Below are 21,685 nucleotides of genomic sequence, written 5' to 3'. Positions count from 1 at the left end.
GTTTAGCGCCACCTTTGGCTCAGGGCATGATCCTGGAGACCTGGGACAGAGTACCACGTCGGGCTCCCTGCATGGAGCCTGCTTCTCCCTCTGCCTGTGTCTCTGCCTCTCTCTCTGTTTCTCATGAATAAATAAATAAAATCTTTAAAAAAAAAACAAAACTTTTTTAATTAAATTTTTTTTTATCTTAAATTTTACGTAATCTCAAGCTTTCCCTGAAAGACGTTCTCTCTCTTAGCAAATTTTCTTCGGGAAAAGATGAGTCATCCCAAAGTATAAGCTAGTTTCACAGTTACCTCATAAGCTTGTTTTCACTTCCAGTACTTTTTCTGCTTGGTAGCACTTAATAATCTTAGTGGACTCAATATAACACACTTCAGAAGGGCAGATTATCCATCGCAAAGAACTGAGAAATATCAAAACGGCAGTTGTGTAAGATTGTGGCTGGATTACATGGGAGCTGCCAGGAGCAGAGGTTATTCCCAACAGCAAAAGGAAGAAATTATGACTCGGCATGTTACACAACCAACAGGATCAGATACTATTTTGAGTTTAGTACCAGGAAATGGGCCAGGTATGACAAAGAAGATAATAATCCTTTGAAATGCTCCTAAAAATATAATTAAAGCAAACAATTAAGGTTTTGCTATTTCAAGAGAAAAATAAAGGAGCTGCCTGGGAAGGCTCTGGTCTGCCTCAGTAGTCTGCAGGGGAACACCCTGTGACGGAGGGGCACTGGAGTCAGGAGACCATGAATGAGGGGAAAGGGGCACAGGCCTACTTTTAGCTCTGAGAGAGATACCACATGTAACAGGTTTTCAAATGTTTCCAAAAAATATAAATTGAATTATTAAGGAAAAATGCTAGTGTCAGTGTGATTTTTAAACATGGCTTTGACTGAAGAATCATATTCTTATACAAAACAGAGAAATATTTCAAAGAAATGCTCATAGAGCATACTAGAAGTTTGACTTTATTGAAGTCATTCAAAAAGGATAGAAATAAAATAAGAGTTAACTGAAAATTATAATAAATTCCTAATTATAACTAATTCCAACTCAAACTTTCATCTTCATGTATCCTCTCCTATTCCCCTCATCAAATTTCAAAGGAACTACAGAAACAAAATAAAACTGCTCCTGCCCAAAGCCTACAGGTGGCTGTGCCTCTGCAGGCCCAGCTGTGGTTCTGAGCAAGGAGCCAGCCTGGATGCCAATAAACACTCACACCTCATCACACAGTAGGGCTGGAGGCTTGTAAATGGGAGCCACCTTCCCAGGAGTCAGGGGGTGACCACTCTGCAATCTGAGAAAAGATACTTGATTTTTCTAAACTGATCTCTTATCTGCCTATCTTTTTAACTTTCCATATAGTTACGTATCAATCTAGTACATATGATAAAGTGCTTACTATGTGGGGTCACTGTCCTTAGCACCTTATGAATATTACATAAACCTCCTACCGGCCTCATAACATCAGAACTGCTATGACCTTCACCACTAATGGGAGCACAGGGCAGAGGAGCTGCCATCACTTGCCTGGTACAGCCACAATTCAAGTACAGATGGCCTGACTTCAGGGATTTGCTCATCATCATTTGTGCCCCTCACCAGTTCCCACAGCCTGGACTCAAGAGTCCATGGACATGAGCAAGGACTCAGCACTGCAAGGCAACATCCCATCCTTCCTCAAGGGCCTGTGACCATGAGCCTGAAGAAAGGGAAATGGTGAGACCCCTGGGGAAGCCTGACAAGCACAGTGGCTCTGAGCTCTGGTAACTCCTGGAGCCTTTAGAACACCACGAAGTTCACGCAATCCAACAGAGGGAAAGCAGGGGAACTGTCGGTTGCCTGGAACAGAATTCTGACTTGAGATTTTCCTACAAACCTCCAACCCAGACTGTCCCCAGTATAGGATCACAGGTTACTAGACAAGGGCCAACACCAGAGCATCCCTTTCCTACCACAATTCCAAAACAAATAAAGCCTCCCTGGGGAAACAGAGAGAAAGTAAGCAAGGTTAAGCCCCCACACACCTCCACAGCCTTGTCTGGAGGATCATACATAATAAACAGAACTGATTGATAACCTCCACAGTCAACGGCTGCTCCAGGCTGCTCCAGGTGTTCACGACAGTGGGATGTGGTGGGGGAGGGGGAGGGGGAGAGAGGGAGAGAAAAAGGAAGGAGGGGAGAAGGGGAGGGAAGGGCAGAGAGGGAGGGAAGGAGGGAGGGAAAGGAAGAGTGAGCTCTTGGCATATCAAATGCTGCTTGACATGACACATGTAGTTATTTCCATTTCTGACGAAAACATAACACTTTTACTTTTACCTGGTAGGAAAAAAATACCCCATTCCTGCCTTGCTTCACAAACCCTCAAGGGGTTTTGCTGGCCCTCAGTCTGTGGACCAGCAGTACTGGTATCCCTGGGAAGCCTGATGAAATATATGACCCCCCCGGGGTCCCACCCCAGAACTACCCAGCCAGGAGAGGAGTTTTTAACAAAACCTACAGGTGAAGCTCCAGATACCCAGCTAATCCACAGGGGGCCTGATCAACTCAGCATCCTGCAGGATAACATACTGACCACTGCAGTCAGACAAAGTAGTAAGAGCCCTCACTCTTTGGGGAAGACCCAAACGTTCGTACCAGCTTTATGTGTTCCATCCAGACAATGGAGCACTGCTCAGCAGTAACGAGGAACCAACTACTGACTGATGCAAACATCAGTGAATCACAAAAAAATATGCTGAAAGATGACATGCAAATTAACACATACTTTGTGCCGTTTATTCAAAATTCTTACAAAGAAAATGAGTCTCCAGTGATGGAAGTAGCTCAGCAATTATCTGGAGACAGGCAGAGAATGGGAAGGGGCAGAGGAAAGGGTCAGTGAGGGTCACAAAGAAACTTTGGGGGTGACGGACATGTTCACTGTCTCGACTATAGTGATGTTTCCACAAGTCAAAGTCAACACATGATGCACGTATGACTAAAACTTCTATGACTTGAATAATAAGAAAATGATAAATCCAACAGGATAAAGCATACTAGTTTCCTGATCTTTTATAAACAGAGGTTAATTAGATACATAATTTATTTTTATATGGATATAAGTTAAAATCAAGTAACAGGTACGAATCATTTAAAATCATAAAGAAAATATTAAGAAAAACTGATGAGAAAAGTAAAAGGGAAGAATCTGGTTCTTTTAACTGAAATATAACTGACATATATATTAGCTTCAGGTGTATAAAATAGTGATTTGACAATTCTACCCATTACTCAAGTGCTCACCAAGGTAAGTCTAGTCACCATCTGTCCCCAACCAACATTATTACAATATCTTTTATTATTTCTGGTGCTATACCTTTCATCTCCATGACTTACATATTTTATAACCAGAAGTTTGTACCTCTTAATCTCCTGTATCTATTTTACCCATCTGCCCCACCTTCTGACAATCCTAGTTTGCTCTCCGTATTTAAGCATCTGGTTTTCTGTTTATTTGTTTTTTAGATTGTACACGTAAGAGAAATTATATGGTATTTGTCTTTCTCTGATTTATTTCACTTAGCATGATACCTTCTAACTCTATACATGTTGTTGCAAATGGGAAGATCTCATTCTTTTCTATAGCTGAGTATTCCACTGTGAGAGTGTGTGTGTGTGTGTGTGTGTGTGTGTACATGTATACCACATCTTCTTCATCCATCCATCCATCAATGGACAGTTAGGTTGTTTCCAAATCTTGACTATTATAAATAACATTGCAATAAACAGGGTTACAGACATCTTTTCAAGTGTCTTTTAGTGTTTTCGTTTTCTTTGGGTAAATACCCAGTATTTACTGGATCGTATGGTAGTTCTATTTTCAATTTTTTGAGGAATCTCCATACTATTTCCCATAATGGCTGCACTAATTTCTATCCTCACCAATTGTACACAAGGGTTTCTTTTTTACCACATCTTCATCAAAACTTACTACTTCTTGTCTTTGATACTAGCCATTCTGATAGATAAAAATTGTTATCTCATTGTGGTTTTGATTTGCATTTCCCAGGTGATAAGTGATATGGAGCATCTTTTCACTTATCTGTTGGCCATCTGCATGTCTTCTTTGGAAAAATGTCTATTTAGGTCTTTTGCCCATTTTCTAATCAGATTGGTTTTTTGGTGTTGAGTTGTAGTTCTTTATACATTTTGGGTATTAACTCCGTATCAGATATATCATTTGCAAACATCTTTTCCCATTCACCAGGTTACCTTTTTGTTTTGTCAATGGTTTCCTTTGCTGTGCAAAACTTTTTTGTTTTGTTGTAGTATCAACAGTTTAATTTTGCTTGTTTCCCTTGCCTGAGGAGACATGTCCATAAATATGTTGCTCAAAGCAACAGGGAGGGAAGAATTTAAAACTGGAAATATACCAATTCTGTCACTTCTCATAGTAAGAAGTCAACAGAACTTTCCAAAGGAAAGGATCAAGTATACTATATAAAGTTGTAATAAAAACAGCAGCTGAGGGGCACCTGGGTGGCTCAGTGGGTTAAGCACTCAACTCTAGATTATGGCTCAGGTCATGATCTCAGAGTCAGGAAACAGAGACCCGAGTTGGGGGGTGGGGGGTGGGGCGGTCTGAGCTCAGCAGGGAGTCTACTTGAGATTTTCTGCACCCCCCACTCTACCCCTCCCCCTGCAGCACACACTATCACTCTCTTCCTCTCTCTAAAATAAATAAATCTTAAAAAAGAAACCCACAAACACAACCAAAAACAACCACCACCACATAGCATATTTAATATTTTTTAAATGTCAAATAACCAAAATCAGAAGGCACAGGAAATCACAACAGGCGTTAACAACCAAACATATCAATACATTTAAAGAAGCTGTACTCATCTAGTAACAGAAAGACTCCAAGTGGATCATATGGCAAAACCCAATTACAAGTAGAACATTAGAGAAACATCTACAAAAAGAGAGAAAATAAAGTTCTAAAAATTCGAAGTATGGTGTATCTCAGAGTCAAATACAAAGGAAATATCTCATAATCTTAATATGTAATGAGCAACATTTGAGTAAAAGCATTAAATGGGCAAAGGAGAAGCACTTGGTTAGGCTTAACAAAGGAAAAGTGCAGAATGAAGATCTAGAAAGAATAAAATTCATACAGAATAACACTGCAGCAGCATCCACAAGGCAAATACCCAATAAACAACAAATTGAACACAGCACAAATGTGACAGCCACTCTCTGGCCATTATACAATAATTAAACTTAGAAAATTACAACAAAACACTAGCTAATTGGGGACAGACAAATAGGGATGGCCTGAAGGCACAGTTTCTTCCCTATTTGAGTAGCAGAAAGAGGGGGTTCCATATGTGAGGATCAACTCAGGGGAAGTGCAGGCTCCAGCCACCTGCCTCCAGAGGCAGTTTCCAACAAGGCCACTTCCCCGACTGGGAAGTGTCCATGGCTGTACAGATGTTCTCTTCCTCTCTGAAATGCTCAATACATACAGCATGACAGAATGGGTCCCACGTTCCTAGAACTACCGACCCTAAATTTCCTCTACCCCAACAAACTATCTACTTAAATGGGTAATATAAAAAATAATAAACGAGCTTCTCCTTAGCTCAGTTATGCCCTCCTTCTTTCTCAAACACAGGTTCTCCTCCACGCCTACAAGAAAAGTGCCCTGTGGGTTACGTAATGTTGGCACCGGGCCATCTGCCACAGGATGCAGCCGGTGCCACCCCAGTGTAGCTGTGACACGGAAGCTGGCCTGACGTGGGAGAGCCAAATGAGCAAATCTCCTCATCAACCTTCAACGTAGCTAATATCAGGAACTAAGAGAATATTTTGCCCGTCTCTACACTTTATTTTTTAATTTATTCCAAACCTTAGACCGAAGGAGGATTTCTATTTATTAAGGCTCCCTCAGATACTATATGATATGTATGTTTTTTGCACTGTTGTCTGTCATAGTAAAAAACTAAAAACTACCTAAATGTCCATCAATGAAGGAAGAATTACATATATTATGGTATGTGTATAACAAATAATACAACAAAACAATTTTTTTTTTCTAAAATGCAGTGGTAAAAAATCCCACTCTGGAGAAAACTAGACTCCAGACTATTCCCAGAAATAATTTTTCAAATACAATGTCTATCACACAGCCAAAGGATAACCAAGAAAACAAGATATATTAAGAACCAGTAGGAAGAAACATTAAGAAAACATCCATACAAAACTGAGATCCATAACCTTCATGTGCTGACTTTCAAATAAAGACATGAAGCCAAGCATGAAACTGTGAACAATAAAAAGTGACACAACTGATTTTTAAAAGAACCAAAAAGTATTTTAAAATGAAATAAAAAACTCAATGTTTGTAACAAATTAGGGGCAGCTTATGAGAAAATCAGTGAAGCTATAAACTATTCAGAGAGAGATAAGAAGGGACAAACATGGAAACGATGAAGAGGAGACACAGACACACAGTATGGTTGGTTGGATATGAGCCAAAGTGGCAGAAAATAGGTGAAACAAGTATCCCTCGTCCTGGGTTTAAGAGAAAGCAGCAAATGTAACTTGAAGAAAAAAAAAATTAATGAAAATCAGGATGGAAGTTAATAGAACAGACTCAAGAGAGGGAATTACCAAAACCCAAACCAGATTCCTGAAACGTAAACTAGAAGTGGTGAAGCTATGGAAAGGCAGATGGTAGAGGAAAAGAGGACGACGGCAATAGGCTGTATCAGGAGCAAGGGGACAACCCGTTGCCTTGTCAGAGACACTAAGACAATGTTATCAATGACTTCACACTAATCCATTTGAAAATCTGTATGAAATTGGATAAATTCCTAGAAAAGTATTAATTTCCAGAAATAAAATTTAAAAAGACAGCTTGTTTATGTGGTTATTTTCATCTCTATATTTGTACATAATATAAATCAATGTATGGATATAAATACATATTCATGTAAAAGCCAAGAAAAGGCCTAAAAATATTAAAATCATTGAATATTAAAATATTAAATCAGGGCACCAGCAATAATTACTTAGTGGACAGAAAGGAAGTGGGGAAAAGTTGCTAAAAGTTCTAATTTTTTACATTAAACACACATTCAGATGTTCCTTATGGAATTAAAAGCTAACAAACATCAAAAGCCAACAAAGAACAGAAGTGATTTCCCCTTTTGATCTTGTCAAATTCTAAACTATTCCAGGGTAATATCTTAAAGTAAGTGATAAGAGCTTGGTTGATAAGCCCATTTCTTTGGCTATATTTAGCAAAACAGTGTAATTTCCACACAACCATCCAAAATCATAATGTGATTAATACCCAGTGGAAGTCAGCAAAGGCAATAAAATTCCAAAAAGGGAAGGAGAGAGATCCTAAGTTGCAAAGCGAAGTGTAGGTCTATTAGAAACTATGGTTCAGTAGGTGGGGGATGTTAACACTTCTAAGGGAAAATGACTGACTACTAGATATTTGTGTCAGCTTTCTGTCATTCCTGACAAAAGGACAAAGAAAACAGAAATCGGGATCTGGAAGTTACACACAGAAAACTAGTAACTACAGTTAGTGAGAGTTTTTAATCAGTCAATCTTTCATATACTGTAATTGAGCACTTCCAATTTCTAGTTATTACATCAAATTAAAGGGAAAAATGTAATAATACATGCTGGAATGCATCCAATTCAACAAAATTAACTATTTATTTAAAAAAATCTCCTTGACCTTCAAACAAACAAAAAAACGCAGTGAACATAAACATTTTGGGTCAATCTGGCAGACTGACAAACAATTCTACCAACTTCAAAAATGTTCTTTACTAAACAATTCTTAATACATCTAAAATCAGAGGATAGCAAAGAGAATGTAACAAGTACACAACCTTTCAAATTGTAATGTGACAGCAGTCACTGGCACTAATTAAGTATTTTTACAATAAGCTTTATTTCAGATAAAGTAAAACACAAATGAAGTATCTGAAAAATCTCTGAATAGTAATAACAATGATAAACTACCAAACTCTAAAAAAAATAAAATAAACCACAATTCATAGCAGCTCACCACATTTTGGTAACTGATAAATTTAAGTTTTCTGCAGTAAAATAAACATCTTTTGGCAACTTCTTTGGGAAAAATGAGAAGCTGAGCCGATGTCTGATTTTTTGTGAATAAGTATCAGATGTCTCTAAATCAAATGGAAAGCTTAAAAGGGATATATCTGGCATTTATGCAAACCCTTTTACACTCATCACTCAAGAACCTCTAAATATTAAAATGGGATGCTAGAGAGTTTTATGTGGACTCATACCTTCACAAAGCATAGGCCTTACTATAGTGTGTTAGGTAATTAAAAAGAACATGATTAAATATACGAAGTGACAAATACAACACTTTTTAACTTTTAGTAAAATGTCATCATACCTTATTTATATTTAAAAGCTCTATATCTTACTTCAGAGATTATTATTAAGCTATGGTAAATCAGACTTCATGCTTCAAAGGAAGATAGCTACAAATTTTTGACAAAAAACTTTCTAAATACTCTCACCTATAGTTATTTATAAGAAACCAAATCATGGGTTGTTTTTATACACAAACAGGGTAAGTTACAGATAATTAGTTGTTTCTATATCGACCTACACCAGAATGCCCCACAGTCAGACTAAGGGGCCTTCCAAAATCTTCCAAAGAATGGAGCTTTTCCATCATGGCCAGCCCCGGGCGCAGGTGCCCACAGCCCCAAAGCCCATCTCCAGGAGGGTACCTGTCAAAGGCACCAGTGACAAGTGTACTACCAAATTTAGCCATCCATTCTTTCCATGCACCCTCCTGGACATGGCAGCAGCGTGTGACCGAGGCCTCCCACACAAAAGACTTTCTTCACTTGGCTCTCAGAGTACTGTTTCCTTTCTGTGTCTCTACCCTGGCACATCTTTCTGAGTCTCCTTTCTGGTTCTTTTTTCATTCCAGTCTTGCAACAATAAAATGCTTCATCTGGAGGGCAGCCTAGGTGGCTCAGCGGTTTAGCACCTGCCTTCAGCCCGGGGTGTGATCCTGGAGTCCTGGGATCGAGTCCCACGTCAGGCTCCCTGCATGGAGCCTGCTTCTCCCTTTACCTGTGTCTCTGCCTCTCTTTCTCTCTGTGTCTCTCGTGAATAAAATCTTTGAAAAAAAAAAAAAATGCTTCAGCTGGAAATGCCTGGTATTTTAAAGGATTACTACGGATTATCATTTTCAAAAAAATCATCCACATCAAACTAGATTCCACAACTGAAAATTCTGGTGAAAACCTACTTTAACTATTTTTTTATCATTAGATGACAATTCTTTGAGACGGAAGTCGACTTGAGCCCACAAAGAGAGAATTCTAAAAGGTTTTCCTAGCTCTTCATGAAATACCACCTGATGAGGCAAGACTGGCCATCAGGAGGGAAGTAACACTTCTGCTCCCATTTTCCATATCATAACTCTGCACAGTGAGGATCCCAAGAGTGGCATGCTATCGTCACCAGTGAAAACAGGAAGGACAGTGTATAGCATGCACCTGGAGGGGGGCGGGTAAGTTAAAAATCAGCAGCTTTAGCAGATCCAGATAATTTCATATCTGTGCATCTGTGATGCCTTGCTCAGGCCTAAGATTTCAAAATAACCCATTACTGCTTTCAACCTAGGCATCCGAGACCTGAAAGGGGGAGAGAACTTGAAACAATGATTAACCTTCTGGGTATCCAGGAATTCACTATTTCTTTAGAACAGAACATCTCAAAAATAGACTTTTTTCTTTGAAAAGAGCAAAAGAACTAAATTTTGTTCTGGAACTTTGGAGTTACTTTTTTTTTAATATTTTATTTATTTATTTATGAAAGACAGAGAGAGGCAGAGACATAGGCAGAGGGAGGAGCAGGCTCCATGCAGGAAGCCCAAGTGGGACTCGATCCCGGGACTCCAGGATTACAGCCCAGAACAAAGGCAGACACTCAACCACTGAGCCACCAGGCATCCCTGGAGTTACTTTTTAAGAAGAGCCTTTCTAGGAAGCTAGAATAGTAAAGTATGGAATTTAGTGACTCGGATAAAATACAGAACTTTCTAATCTCTATTTTAATAACACAGAATAGCTTTCAAATGAGTGCAGTACCTCTAAGTTCCTTATAGACTCTTTCAATAAAGATAAGAAGAACATGGTAGTCACCATGGCCAAGAAAAGGTCCATGGCCCTTGAGACCCCAGAGAAAGATCCTCTAGATGTGAAAAATGCAAATTAACAGGGGGCATGAGGAAAACTTGGTGTTAGACAGGCAGGATATTATACTCTGATTCATACCATTACTGATAGTGCCACAATGGTTCTAATAACCAGCTCACAAAATTCCTGAAAACTTAACAATTATCTTGAGCCTCTATGAACAGGCATCAGCACATCTGTGTATGAAACAGCTCCATGAGTGCAATGCAGGGTCCTCACCTAACGCATCCACTCACATCCTCCAGATAAGACACCCAGGCGGCTCAGTGGGTGAAACATCTGCCTTTGGCTCAGGTCATGACCCCAGGGTCCTGGGATTGAGTCCAGTGTCACTATCCCTGCTCATCGTGGAGTCTGCTTTTGCCCCTCCCCCTGCTCCTTCTCTCTCTCTCTCTCTCTCGCTCACTCTAATAAATAAAGGTTAAAAAAGAGAGAGAGAGCAAGAGCAATCTCCTTTGGACACAATCCACCCTGGAAGCCCTGCTCTACAGAAAATGAATGGACTATGTCAGAAGACCCAGTGCATAAGGACCAATAAGAAACCTGGAGGCTTATGTGTGGAATCTGGTCCATAAACCAATTTCATCTGACATTCAAAGGGTTTTTTCCTTTCCTTTGAAAAACCTTAAAACCAGGAGATAATTTCTAAAAAGTCTAGAATTTTGGCTTCTCTTGAAAATAAGAACCAAGGCAGAAAATGAAGAAAATTATTCAAGATTTAACATTAGAAATGTTTGCAGAATTCAAGATAGATGAATATTTTTAAAACTGATCTAATTAGGCAAATATACAGAATGTATGTAGCTTACACACACGTAAGGAAGCAGAATAATAACAAACTTCCTTAAGATAATCGAAGTACCAACTATGTCAGAACCCACACCCTGTCTACCCATGTGCTCCTCACCTACTCTTCTACTTGCCTCCCCAAACCCAAAGGTTTGAATTCTGTTCATCACTCTATTTTTCATGTGTGTGTGTGTATGTGAGTATATGTGATTTCAGTATACACACATTTCTAAATTATATGTTGTTTTGTATGCGTTTAGAAGAAACATATTGTTTTAATTAAATGTTTCAAAGTTTTATCCATGTTGTTACACATGTAGTTATTCATGTATGCACAATGTTATCTACGGTACAAATACACAAAACCATTCATCCATTCTCCTGTCACTAAAATTTGCTTGTCTTCAGCTTTTTATTATTAATAAATAATAATGCTACTATAAAATCTTTTTCTTATACCATGATATAAGCTTCCCTAGGACACATGCACAAAATGCCTATAGAATAGTGTATTTTCAAACTCCCAAGTAGCAACATACCCACTGGGTCAAAATCAGGTATTTTAAAAAATAAAATAGCATAGTATTCACACGCAGTGCATAAAGAAAGGTTATTATCTTCATGAACCTCTGATGCCCACCCTCTGTGTTTATTGGGATACACTATGGATATGATTCGCCATGGGTCCAGTAAAAACAGTACTAAAGGGCTTAGCCTCTAGATAAATGCCTCCTAAAAAAGTAAACTTCCGAGTCTTATGGAAATTAAATGTTCAACTTTGTAAGATAACACCAAACTGTTTTCCTAAGCAGTTACATCAATTTGTACGCTCATTAGAAGTGAGTCAATCTGCCTGGTGATCCACTTCCTCACTAACTCTCAGTAACTTCAGGCATAAGAATATGTGGCTAATCTGACAGATGTGTGAAACATGACTCTCTGCTATATTGTCTTACAGACTCCCAGGCTGCATGCATGCATGTATGTGTTGATTCATGCGTGCGTGCGTGTGTGTGTGTGTGTGTGTGTGTATGAATGATTTGGCAGCTCTGTGTTTCAAGTATTTCTTCCCAGTTTGTGGCTTTTCTTTCTTTCTTTATAGCACCTTTTAATGAACAAATGTTCTTAAGTTTAATTTAAGGTGGTGAGACTGGGCCTTTTGTGTTTTCCTGATTTTAGGAGACTACTCTTAGGTTTTACTACTAAGAAACAGATACTTTGCATCAGGCTAAGGAAGTTTCCTTCTATTTCTAGTCTGCCTTGACCTTTTTCTATGAATAGATTTGACATCTCTCAAATTCTTGTCATCAATCTATTAAGGAAGAACATGATTTTATTTTAAAGGACTAATGTCACAAATTTTTAAGATTTTCAAATGGGAAGCTCCTCCTCCCCCTTGTATTCTTGGGAAAATCCAACTTGGGTCTTTTTTAAAAACCTGCGGGATTTCATCCATGCTCTTAAAGCAAGACTGGCTCCTCTTACTTTTTGCTCTATTGTTTTTGTCACATGTACATGTGAAAGTCATACTAATCAGCAATACTGAATTTAGGATTAAATGCTCACTGTATTGTTCTATGGAGGAGTTGTGTGTGTGTGTGTGTGTGTGTGTGTGTGTGTGTGTGGAGGAGTTTATGTAAGATTGCAAGGATCTGTTCCTTATAGGCCAGTGAAACACCAGAAGGTAAATCATTTAACATGTAAAAACGAGCCCAACGCTTTCTCTGTGAAGAAACTTTCAACTACTACTCAATCCCTCCAGGGATAATAGGATTATTCCAGAATACAATTTCTTCTTGAGACACAAATTTCATATTTATTGGCATAAAGATTTTCACAGTATTTCTTACAAGCTTTATAATCTCTGCCCTATCTACAATCATATCCCTCATCTGTAACATCTCCTGTTTACCCTTTAGTCCTTTGTCCAGAGGCTTGGTCTCGTGTAGATTCTCCCACTGCAACTCCAGCTTCTATCTCATTAATTTCTGATCTTTGTATTATTGCCTTCCTTCAACTTTCTTTGGATTCATAAATTTTTAAGGCACTGCTTAGCTACTTATTGCCAGTGGTTTTCCCTTGTTAACATAGGCATTTAAGGTTATCACTTCTCCTCAAACTATCACTTTCATCAAATCAAGTTTGGATATGTAATAACTTTATATTCATTCAGTCCTAGTACTTTTTCCCATAATAGTTCCTCCTTTGACCAATGAGTTTCTTAACAGTTTTTTTTTAATTTACAAATATATGGTTTTTAAATCTGTATATTAACTGTATTTTTATTTCTAACACAGTTGCATTATTCATAAGGAACATGGTCTCTATGTGTGAATCTTCCAGAACTTAATAGAATTTAGGGCCCACCACATGACTTATTTTTGTAAATGTTTCATATGCTCATGACAAGTGTACATGTTCTCCAATTTGGGGTTAAGAGTCTCATTAGTCAATTCTGATACCCATGTTGTTCAAATCTATAGTTTAAACTTTTGCCTTTCACTCTCATGATAAATTGGGAGAGATGAACTGAAATCATCACAATGATGAAGGATTTGCCAATTTACCATGTATATACCCAATATAACTTTATCTGTATACTTTCAGATCTCTGTTTTCCAGAACATGTTTAGTCTTATGAAAAATTTAACATTTTGATACATGCAGTGTTCTTCTCCTACTAATAATGGTTTTTGTCTTACAGAGTATGATTCAATAATTTCCTAGTATGAAGAAAGCTACAACAGAGGTGGCTACTATTAACAATACATAGTTGATTTAAGTTTCTTAATCAAATCTGAATACCCATGTCTTTAACAAGTTTAGTTAACTAACATTAATAGTAATTACTAGACTTATTTCATCATCTCATTATTTAATTTATCCTAAGGTTGGCACTCTCTTGTCCTCTTACAATTTTGTTAGGATTTGACTTTCTTTTGGTTTTTATTTTGTTTTTCTTATTCTGCTCTCCTTTCCCACCCTCCAACTCATTTGTAAGACTTAGCTCCATTCCTGTTCTTTGAATAATAATTTAAACTCCCAGCAAAGGATACAAAGACGTTAAAACCGTTAAGTCTCCAAAATGTAAAAACTGAAAAGGCCTAACTCAGATATGGAGCAAGCTGTCCAAATCAGAACCAAAAGTCAGCAGATTTCTTAAAATATAAGTAAAAAGAACAGAAGACTCTAATTAATTTCAAAAAACAAGAAAATAAAGAAGACATCTGAGGTGGATGAATGTGATGGACAGATGGAAAGAAGGGTGGGAAGGAGGAAGAGAAGGCAGGAAATCAGATGCAGTGCTTGTTCTAGTAAAACCTGTAAGCTAATGTGGTTTCCTAAACAGCTGAAAAAAAAAAAAAAAAAAAGGAAACATTAAATATACTGTTTCGTAACACATGGAAACTACTTAAAACTTTAAAACTTAAATTTCATGTGCATACAGTTTTATCGGAACAGAGAAACACACATTTGCTTACATTTTGTCTGTGGCTGCCTCAGCATAATACGTCAAAATTGAGGACCTAGTACAAAGCAAGGATGTCTCCTCTCACTAGTTCTTTTCAATATCATACTAAAAATCTTTGCAAATGTTATTGAACAAAAAAAAAGAAATAAAAAGTAATACAGATTGAGAAAGAAGACATCCAACTGTCTTTATCTGCAAATGACATGACTGTCTACAATGCAGAAGATATGAAGGAATTAACAAAAACCTCCTGGAACAAATACACAATTATACCAAGGGTGCAAGACACCAAGTAAATATACAAAAGTCAATCACTTTTCCACATACCAAGAATGACTGAGTGGAATTTGAAATTAAAACAATAACACACTATCATCTCTCAAAACAAAATACTTAGGTATAAACCTGACAAAATACATACAAGCTCTATGAGAAAAGCTATAAAACTTATGTATGAAATCAAAGAACTAAATAAATCGTCCATGTTCATGGATAGGAAGACTCAGTATTGTCAAGATGTCAGTTTTTCTTAATTTGATGTACAGATTCAATGCAATCCCAATCAAAATCCCTGCAAATTATTTTGTGGCTATCAATAAACTAATTCTCAAGTTTATATGTAGAGGCAAAAGACCCAGAATAGTCAATACAATATTAAAGGACAAGAACAAAGCTGTGGTACTAACACTACCCAATATCTAGACTTACCGTAAAGCTATGGTAATCAAAGCAGTGTGGTTATTGGCAAAAGAACAGAAAAACAGACCAAGGAATAGAACAGAAAGCCCAAAAACAGACTCCCATAAATCAACCAATCTTTGACAAAGGGAAAAAGGCAATACAATGGAGCAAAAATAGTCTTTTCAACAAATGGTGCTGAAACAGTAACATTCTCAAGCAAAATCAGGAATCTAGACATGAACAGGCCTTACAACCTTCACAAAAATTAACTCAAAATGGATCACAGATCTAACTGTAAAGCACAAAACCATAAAACTCCTGGAAGATAACATGAGAAAACCTAGATGACCAATAACTTTTTAGATATAACACGAAAAGCACAATCCATGAAAGAAATAATAAACTAGACTTTATTAAAATGGAAAACATATTACAAAAGATAATGTCAAGAGAATGAGAAGACAAGCTACAGCTGGGAGAAAGTATTTACAGAATATTCTGATATTTGATAAAGAATTATCATCTAACATATTTGAAGAACTTCTAAACTTAACAACAAGAAACACAAACAACTCAATTAAAAACTGGGCCAAAATCTCAACAGACAATTCACCATGGGTATACAGATAGGAAATAAGCACGTAAAAAGATGCTCCATATCATATCATCACAGAAATACAAACTAAAACAAGATACCACTACAAACCTTTTAGAATGGCTAAAATCTGAAACACTGACATCAAATGCTGACAAGGATGTGGAGCTACAGAAATTCTCATTCACTGCTGAGAAAGCAAAATGGCACAGCCAGAGTAAGGCAGGTTTTTTTACTCTTGCCATATGATCCAGCAATTATGCTCCTTGGTATTTTCCCAAAAGAGCTGAAAACCTGTTTCCACCCCAAAACCTACATATATATACTTCTAGCAGCTTTATTCATAATTGCTAAAACTTGGAAGTAACCAACATGTCCTTCAGTAGGTAAATAGATAAAAAAAAACTGCGGTACATCCAAACAATGGAGTACTATTCAGCATCAGAAACACATAATAGCACTAGAAACATATAAGATATTAAGGCATATATAAAGGGAAAAAACTTTAATGTGTCCTACTAAGTGAAAGAAACCAATCTGAAAAGGATACATACTGTGTGATTCCAATTATATGACATTCCAGAAATGGAAAACTAGGGAGACAGTAAAAACAGACTGTCAGAGAGGAGAGAAAGGAGAACACACTGAGCACAGATAATATTTAGGGCACTGAAAAAAAAAATATTTAGGGCACTGAAAAGAGTCTGTATATTACTGTAATGATGGATGCATGTCATTATATATTTATCAAAATCCCCAGAATGTACATCACCAAGAGTGAACCCCATTGTAAACTATGAACTTTGGATGGTTGTGATTTGTCAATGGAGGCTCATCAGCTGTAATAAATGTCCCATTCTAGTGAGGGATGTTGATAACAGGAGAGACCATGCTTATGTGGTGACAGGGAGTATAAATCTCTGTACTTTCCCCTCAGTTTTGATGTGAACCTTTAAGTGCTCTAGAAAATTAGTCTTAAAAATAATAAAAAGTTGAGTAGCTACAAAAGAGATCATACGAAGCGTAAGATATTATCTGTCCCTTTAAGAAAAAGTTTGCCTGCCCTGGTTTAATATATTAAATGAGTAGATCAGATCAAGATACTTAATTTCTATCTGCCTTTCAAAATCTCTGTAAGTCACCACAAAAGACAACTTCAAAATTTTATGTTCACTGTAATGTAATAAAAGGTATCATTAACAAATATTGGGGAACTCATGTATAGAAAAGAGTAGACTGGATTAAAATCCAGAACAGAAATGCTACAGCTAGAATCACTGAAAAGAAAATGTCACTGCAAAAATAGAAACAGGTTGTTGTTGTTTTTTTTAAGTCTCAGAAAAATTCTACTTTCAAAATCAATAAAATGAAAAGAGGCTTGGAAGAAACACCAAGGTGATGTTTACAACTAGACCAGTCTCAGCCACTCCTCCTCCCATTCATATAAAGTTAAAGATAGGGCAGCCCCAGTGGCTCAGCGGTTTAGTGCCGCCTTCAGCCCAAGGCATGATCCTGGAGACCCCCGATCGAGTCCCACATCAGGCTCCCTGCATGGAGCCTGCTTCTCCCTTGCCTGTGTCTCTGCCTCTCTCTCCCTGTGTCTCTCATGAATAAATAAATAAAATCTTAAAAAAAAAAAAAAAGTCAAAGACAACATCAACATCTACTTCCAAGATTGTGCTCTCTGACCAATATGGAAACCAAATCCATGCTCTGCCTCAGGAGACATCTGATCTGACCATGAGGCCGAAGCTGAAGACAGAAGCAAAGGAGAGCCACTGAGAACAGCAGCACAGGATTTTAAAAAGATAGAAAGGTGACAATGACCATTCCCGGAATCAAAACAAATATATTCTAAAACTTAGCTCTAAAAAACAAACAAACAAAAAAACAATAACAAAACCACACGAGGCTCCAAAGATTCCACATGGTCAAATTCTACTAAACTTTGAAATAACAGATGATTTCCCTGTATAACAGAGAAAAAGATAGAAAGCTTTTCACCTCATTCTATGAAGCTTACAATCCTGATGCCAAAACAGAAAACGGGGGTGCCTGGGTAGCTCAGTTGAGTGTCTGTCTGCCTTAGGCTCAGGGCATGATCCTGGGGTCCTGGGACCAAGTCCCACATCAGTCTCCCCACAGGGAGCCTGCTTCTCCCTCTGCCTATATCTCTACCTCTCTGTGTATCTCTCAGGAATAAATAAAATCTTTAAAAAAAAAAAAAAAAACTAAGACCATAGAAAACAGTAAACACAAAAAAAGAACTAGAAGAATAATCTCATTTATGATTATAGCAAAACATACAAAAATCGAATCCAGTAGTTTATATTAAAAACCACAATAACCAGTAACCACAATGACCAGGTAGGGTTTATTCTAGTAACACAAAGCCAGTACAACATTAATAACTCTATTAATACAATTTATTATACTAAAGGCTAAATGAGATAAATGAGACAAATTCTAATATATACCAATTACAGTTGATGCTTGAACAACACAGGTTTGAATTGTGCAGGTCCATGGATATGCAAATTTTCTTAGTAAATGCAGGGCAGTACTTGAAATGTATTTTCTCTTCCTTATGATATCCTTAATAACATTTTATTTTCTCTAGCTTACTTTATTCTAAGGATATTATTTTATTAATATTAGAAGTATTACTACTTTATTGTAAAAATATACTATATAACACATATCACATACAAGATATGTGTTAATCAACCGCTTCTGTTATCAGTAAGGCTTCTGGTCAACAGTGGGCTACTGCAGTTATTAAGTTTTGGGGAGAATCAAAAGTAATACACAGATTTTCAAGTGTGTAGGGATCAGCAGTCCTAACCCCCATACTGTTGAAGGGTCAATTGTATAAATACTGACATACATCAAAAAAGAATTTGACAAACTTTAACATGCATCCCTGATTAAAAAACAGTAACAAATTCCTAACAAGGTGAAATAGAAGAAAACTCCCTGAACTTGCTAATTACTGGCAAAATATTAAAAGCATTCATCCAAGTCAAATAAAGATAAGGAAGACAGGGATGAACACTCTCCAAAAACTGAATAGCGTACCAAGAGGCTTAGCCAATGTAAAACTGCATGAAAAATAGGTAAGATTAAAACACTGGGAAAAGCAAAAATAAAAATAGCATCATTTATATATAATGAACTTTTATCTGGAAAACACAAGAAAATTAACTGAGAAATAACAACAGGTAATAAAAGTAATTATCAAGTCGATGTGATACAAAACAAGCACTTAAAACATAATAACTTTCCTACAGAACTATAATAACCAGACTTCAACAGAAACAGAAGAAAAAGATCCCATTCGAAGGAATAAATGCTACAAAATAGCAAGAATAAATCTGAGCCAGAAAAAAGATGGAAGACCAAGCAAGGCAAATATGAAGAAAACTTTCTTGAAGGATATTAAAATATTGGATGACCCCACCCCACCTCCCCCGGATGAAACCCATACACATCATAGATGGAAAGGTTCAGTATCACAAAAATGTCAATTCTTTCTAAATAAGATTTAGAGGAATTCCAATCACAGTCCTGTGATAATACATTTCCTCCTTGCTTTAAAAACCAGTAATTCCAAGTTAATTTGGAAGAACTGATATGTGGGAATTACCAAAGAAAATCTTCAAGGAGAAACAAAAAAAAATAAGAGAACTTCATACCCTCCAGATACTCAACATTTTCAATTTAAATATTGGAATTGAATGAAGGGGGCACATTAGGAGACAGTATCTGTAGTACATTTAACAACAAAGGACCACTACTAAGTGGCCCTTACATAAATAAGCAGTTGTTACCGAAAAGAGGAGGAAGGATGTGAAAATGCAATCTGCAGAAGAGGAAACGCAAGTCTAATGTGAAAAGGTAAAATATCACACAAGCATCTGGGGAAAAGCACATTAAAATGCAAAGATGTCAAAAAATAAATTAATTAATTAAAATAAGATAAAATGCTAAGAGGTCTTCTTTGTTAACCTTGGCAAATTTGAAAAGCAACACTAAGTGTTGGCAAAAATATGAGGAAACCAGTACTGGTGCATAACTGATGGGAATGTAAATTATTACAAGCTTCTTGGAATATAATCTGGTAAAAATTATTAAAATGTAAAATGAATACATGATGCTGAGAACTGCAGTTCCATGTTCAGGAATCTATCCTAAAAGTACACATATTAATGCTCTGAAAGACCTGATACAAAGATACTCACTGCTTTATTATAAAGAACAAAAATGGGAAAAAGTCCATAAACATTAATGAAGTAATTTAAAATTTTGGAGAAGACCATGCTATGGGTTACTATACCGCAATATACTAAAAAGTATCAATAATAAAATAAGTTGATATATACTAAGACATAAAGATTACCCAGAAGTCTATAATTCTAAGGAAATAGTATGATCCTATTTATACAAACAAAACAACTCTGAATCTATAAATACGTGTGTATGCAATTATCTGGGCGACATTTCTCTTTGTTTGCTAATAACTACCTTCATATACCATGTCATCATATATAGGAGGTATCTTTAATTATAAAATATTTTTCACAACTTTTCAAATTAAATGTATTACATGCATCTCCACAGCAACCATTTACAGATCATGATTATCTAATTACATAACTATTTTAGCCAAAGCTTATATATAAGGACAGTGTGCAACTTTCCAAATCTGACATTCAAGGTCATCTTCAGCATGCTAGAAGGAGTGTAATTGAGCTTACCAATTTCATCAATCACTGCTCTTATTTTGGAGACAAAAGGACCAACTTCACTGGGATTCATTTTGACTCTCTCCTTAAGGTCAGCACCTGCAAAGTATTTTATTTACAAATATAATCTAGTTATAAACAAGATCTTAAGGCAATGAATTGAAAATTTACTTAAGATTCATATGTAACTTGAATATCAACTAAATATATCCATTAGAGGAATTATACTACTTAGGTTTTTCTTCTCAAAGACCAGCAGAAGGAAAAATAAAATGTCTGTTCATACACCTACCATGTGCCTAAAGCAGTGGTTCTCAAACTTTGTTGCCTCAGGGCCCCCTTACACTCTTAGAAGAGACTTATTTTAGATTCTATCTAGCAATAGGTGCTCTATTAAAAACTAAAACTATCAAATTTTTAAAATATTTATTAATTTAGTAATACAAATAAACCCATTCATATTAACATAAATGACTACAGATTGATGCCACTTTCTTGGCTCTTACAGGGATGCTGGCAGTTTTACCCACCACTGCTTTCACACTATCAGTGCAAACGTCAACCCAGTAAAAAGGGCAAATCACCAAACATCAGTTTGATTCCATGGATGCCTGCGCCATGGTGGCTGCAGATCATGTTTCAAAAATCACTGGCTTTCACATATGAACAAACAGACAGTTTCATTATTATGAGTTTATCACAGAATCAAACTTGGAACAGAGAAAAATAAGAAATTCTTAAGGAATCACTCTGTGGCTCAACAAAGGCATTCTTTTTAATAAAATTATATGAGAAAAGGAAGGCTCCCATTTAAATGAACAAATACAAACAAAGCAAAATTACAGCAAAGAAGGTACACACTCAGCTCCTTGCTCTCTTCTTAGTCCATTATAAAGTAATCAAGACTAGACATAATATCAAGTGCCAGCCAAGGCTGGAACATTCTGAGCCTATATACTTCCTACAGGAATGAGAACTACAACTGACAGAGCACATACCCTACAATCCATCAGTTCTTAGCTAAATATACCTTAGACAATCTCAAACATATGCCCAAGGAAATATGTACAGTAGCATTCAATACAGCATATATAAAATAGCAAAAAGATTAGAAATAACCTAAATATCTAT

General features: G+C 36.7%; 1 protein-coding gene across 4 annotated transcripts in view; it reads right to left on the bottom strand.

The window, feature by feature from the left end:
* The window catches only part of AUH (AU RNA binding methylglutaconyl-CoA hydratase), a 159,770-nt gene that overhangs the window by 101,227 nt on the left and 36,858 nt on the right, over positions 1 to 21,685 (bottom strand). For 3 of the 4 annotated variants that reach the window (XR_013386562.1, XM_077910117.1, XM_077910095.1), the window contains exon 4: positions 20,567 to 20,653. The exons of the other annotated variant lie outside the window; for it this stretch is intronic. Coding sequence is in view for 2 of the 3 variants with exons in the window: in XM_077910117.1 (XP_077766243.1) it covers positions 20,567 to 20,653 (87 nt within the window). In the remaining variant the exon portion in view is untranslated. The remainder of the gene's footprint in view (positions 1 to 20,566; positions 20,654 to 21,685) is intronic. 4 annotated transcript variants of the gene reach the window in all.

The sequence above is a fragment of the Canis aureus genome, chromosome 1, assembly GCF_053574225.1.
Source record: "Canis aureus isolate CA01 chromosome 1, VMU_Caureus_v.1.0, whole genome shotgun sequence".
NCBI lineage: Eukaryota > Metazoa > Chordata > Mammalia > Carnivora > Canidae > Canis > Canis aureus.
The sequence above is the reverse complement of the archived record's forward strand: the minus strand, read 5'-3'. Positions and strand labels throughout refer to the sequence as shown.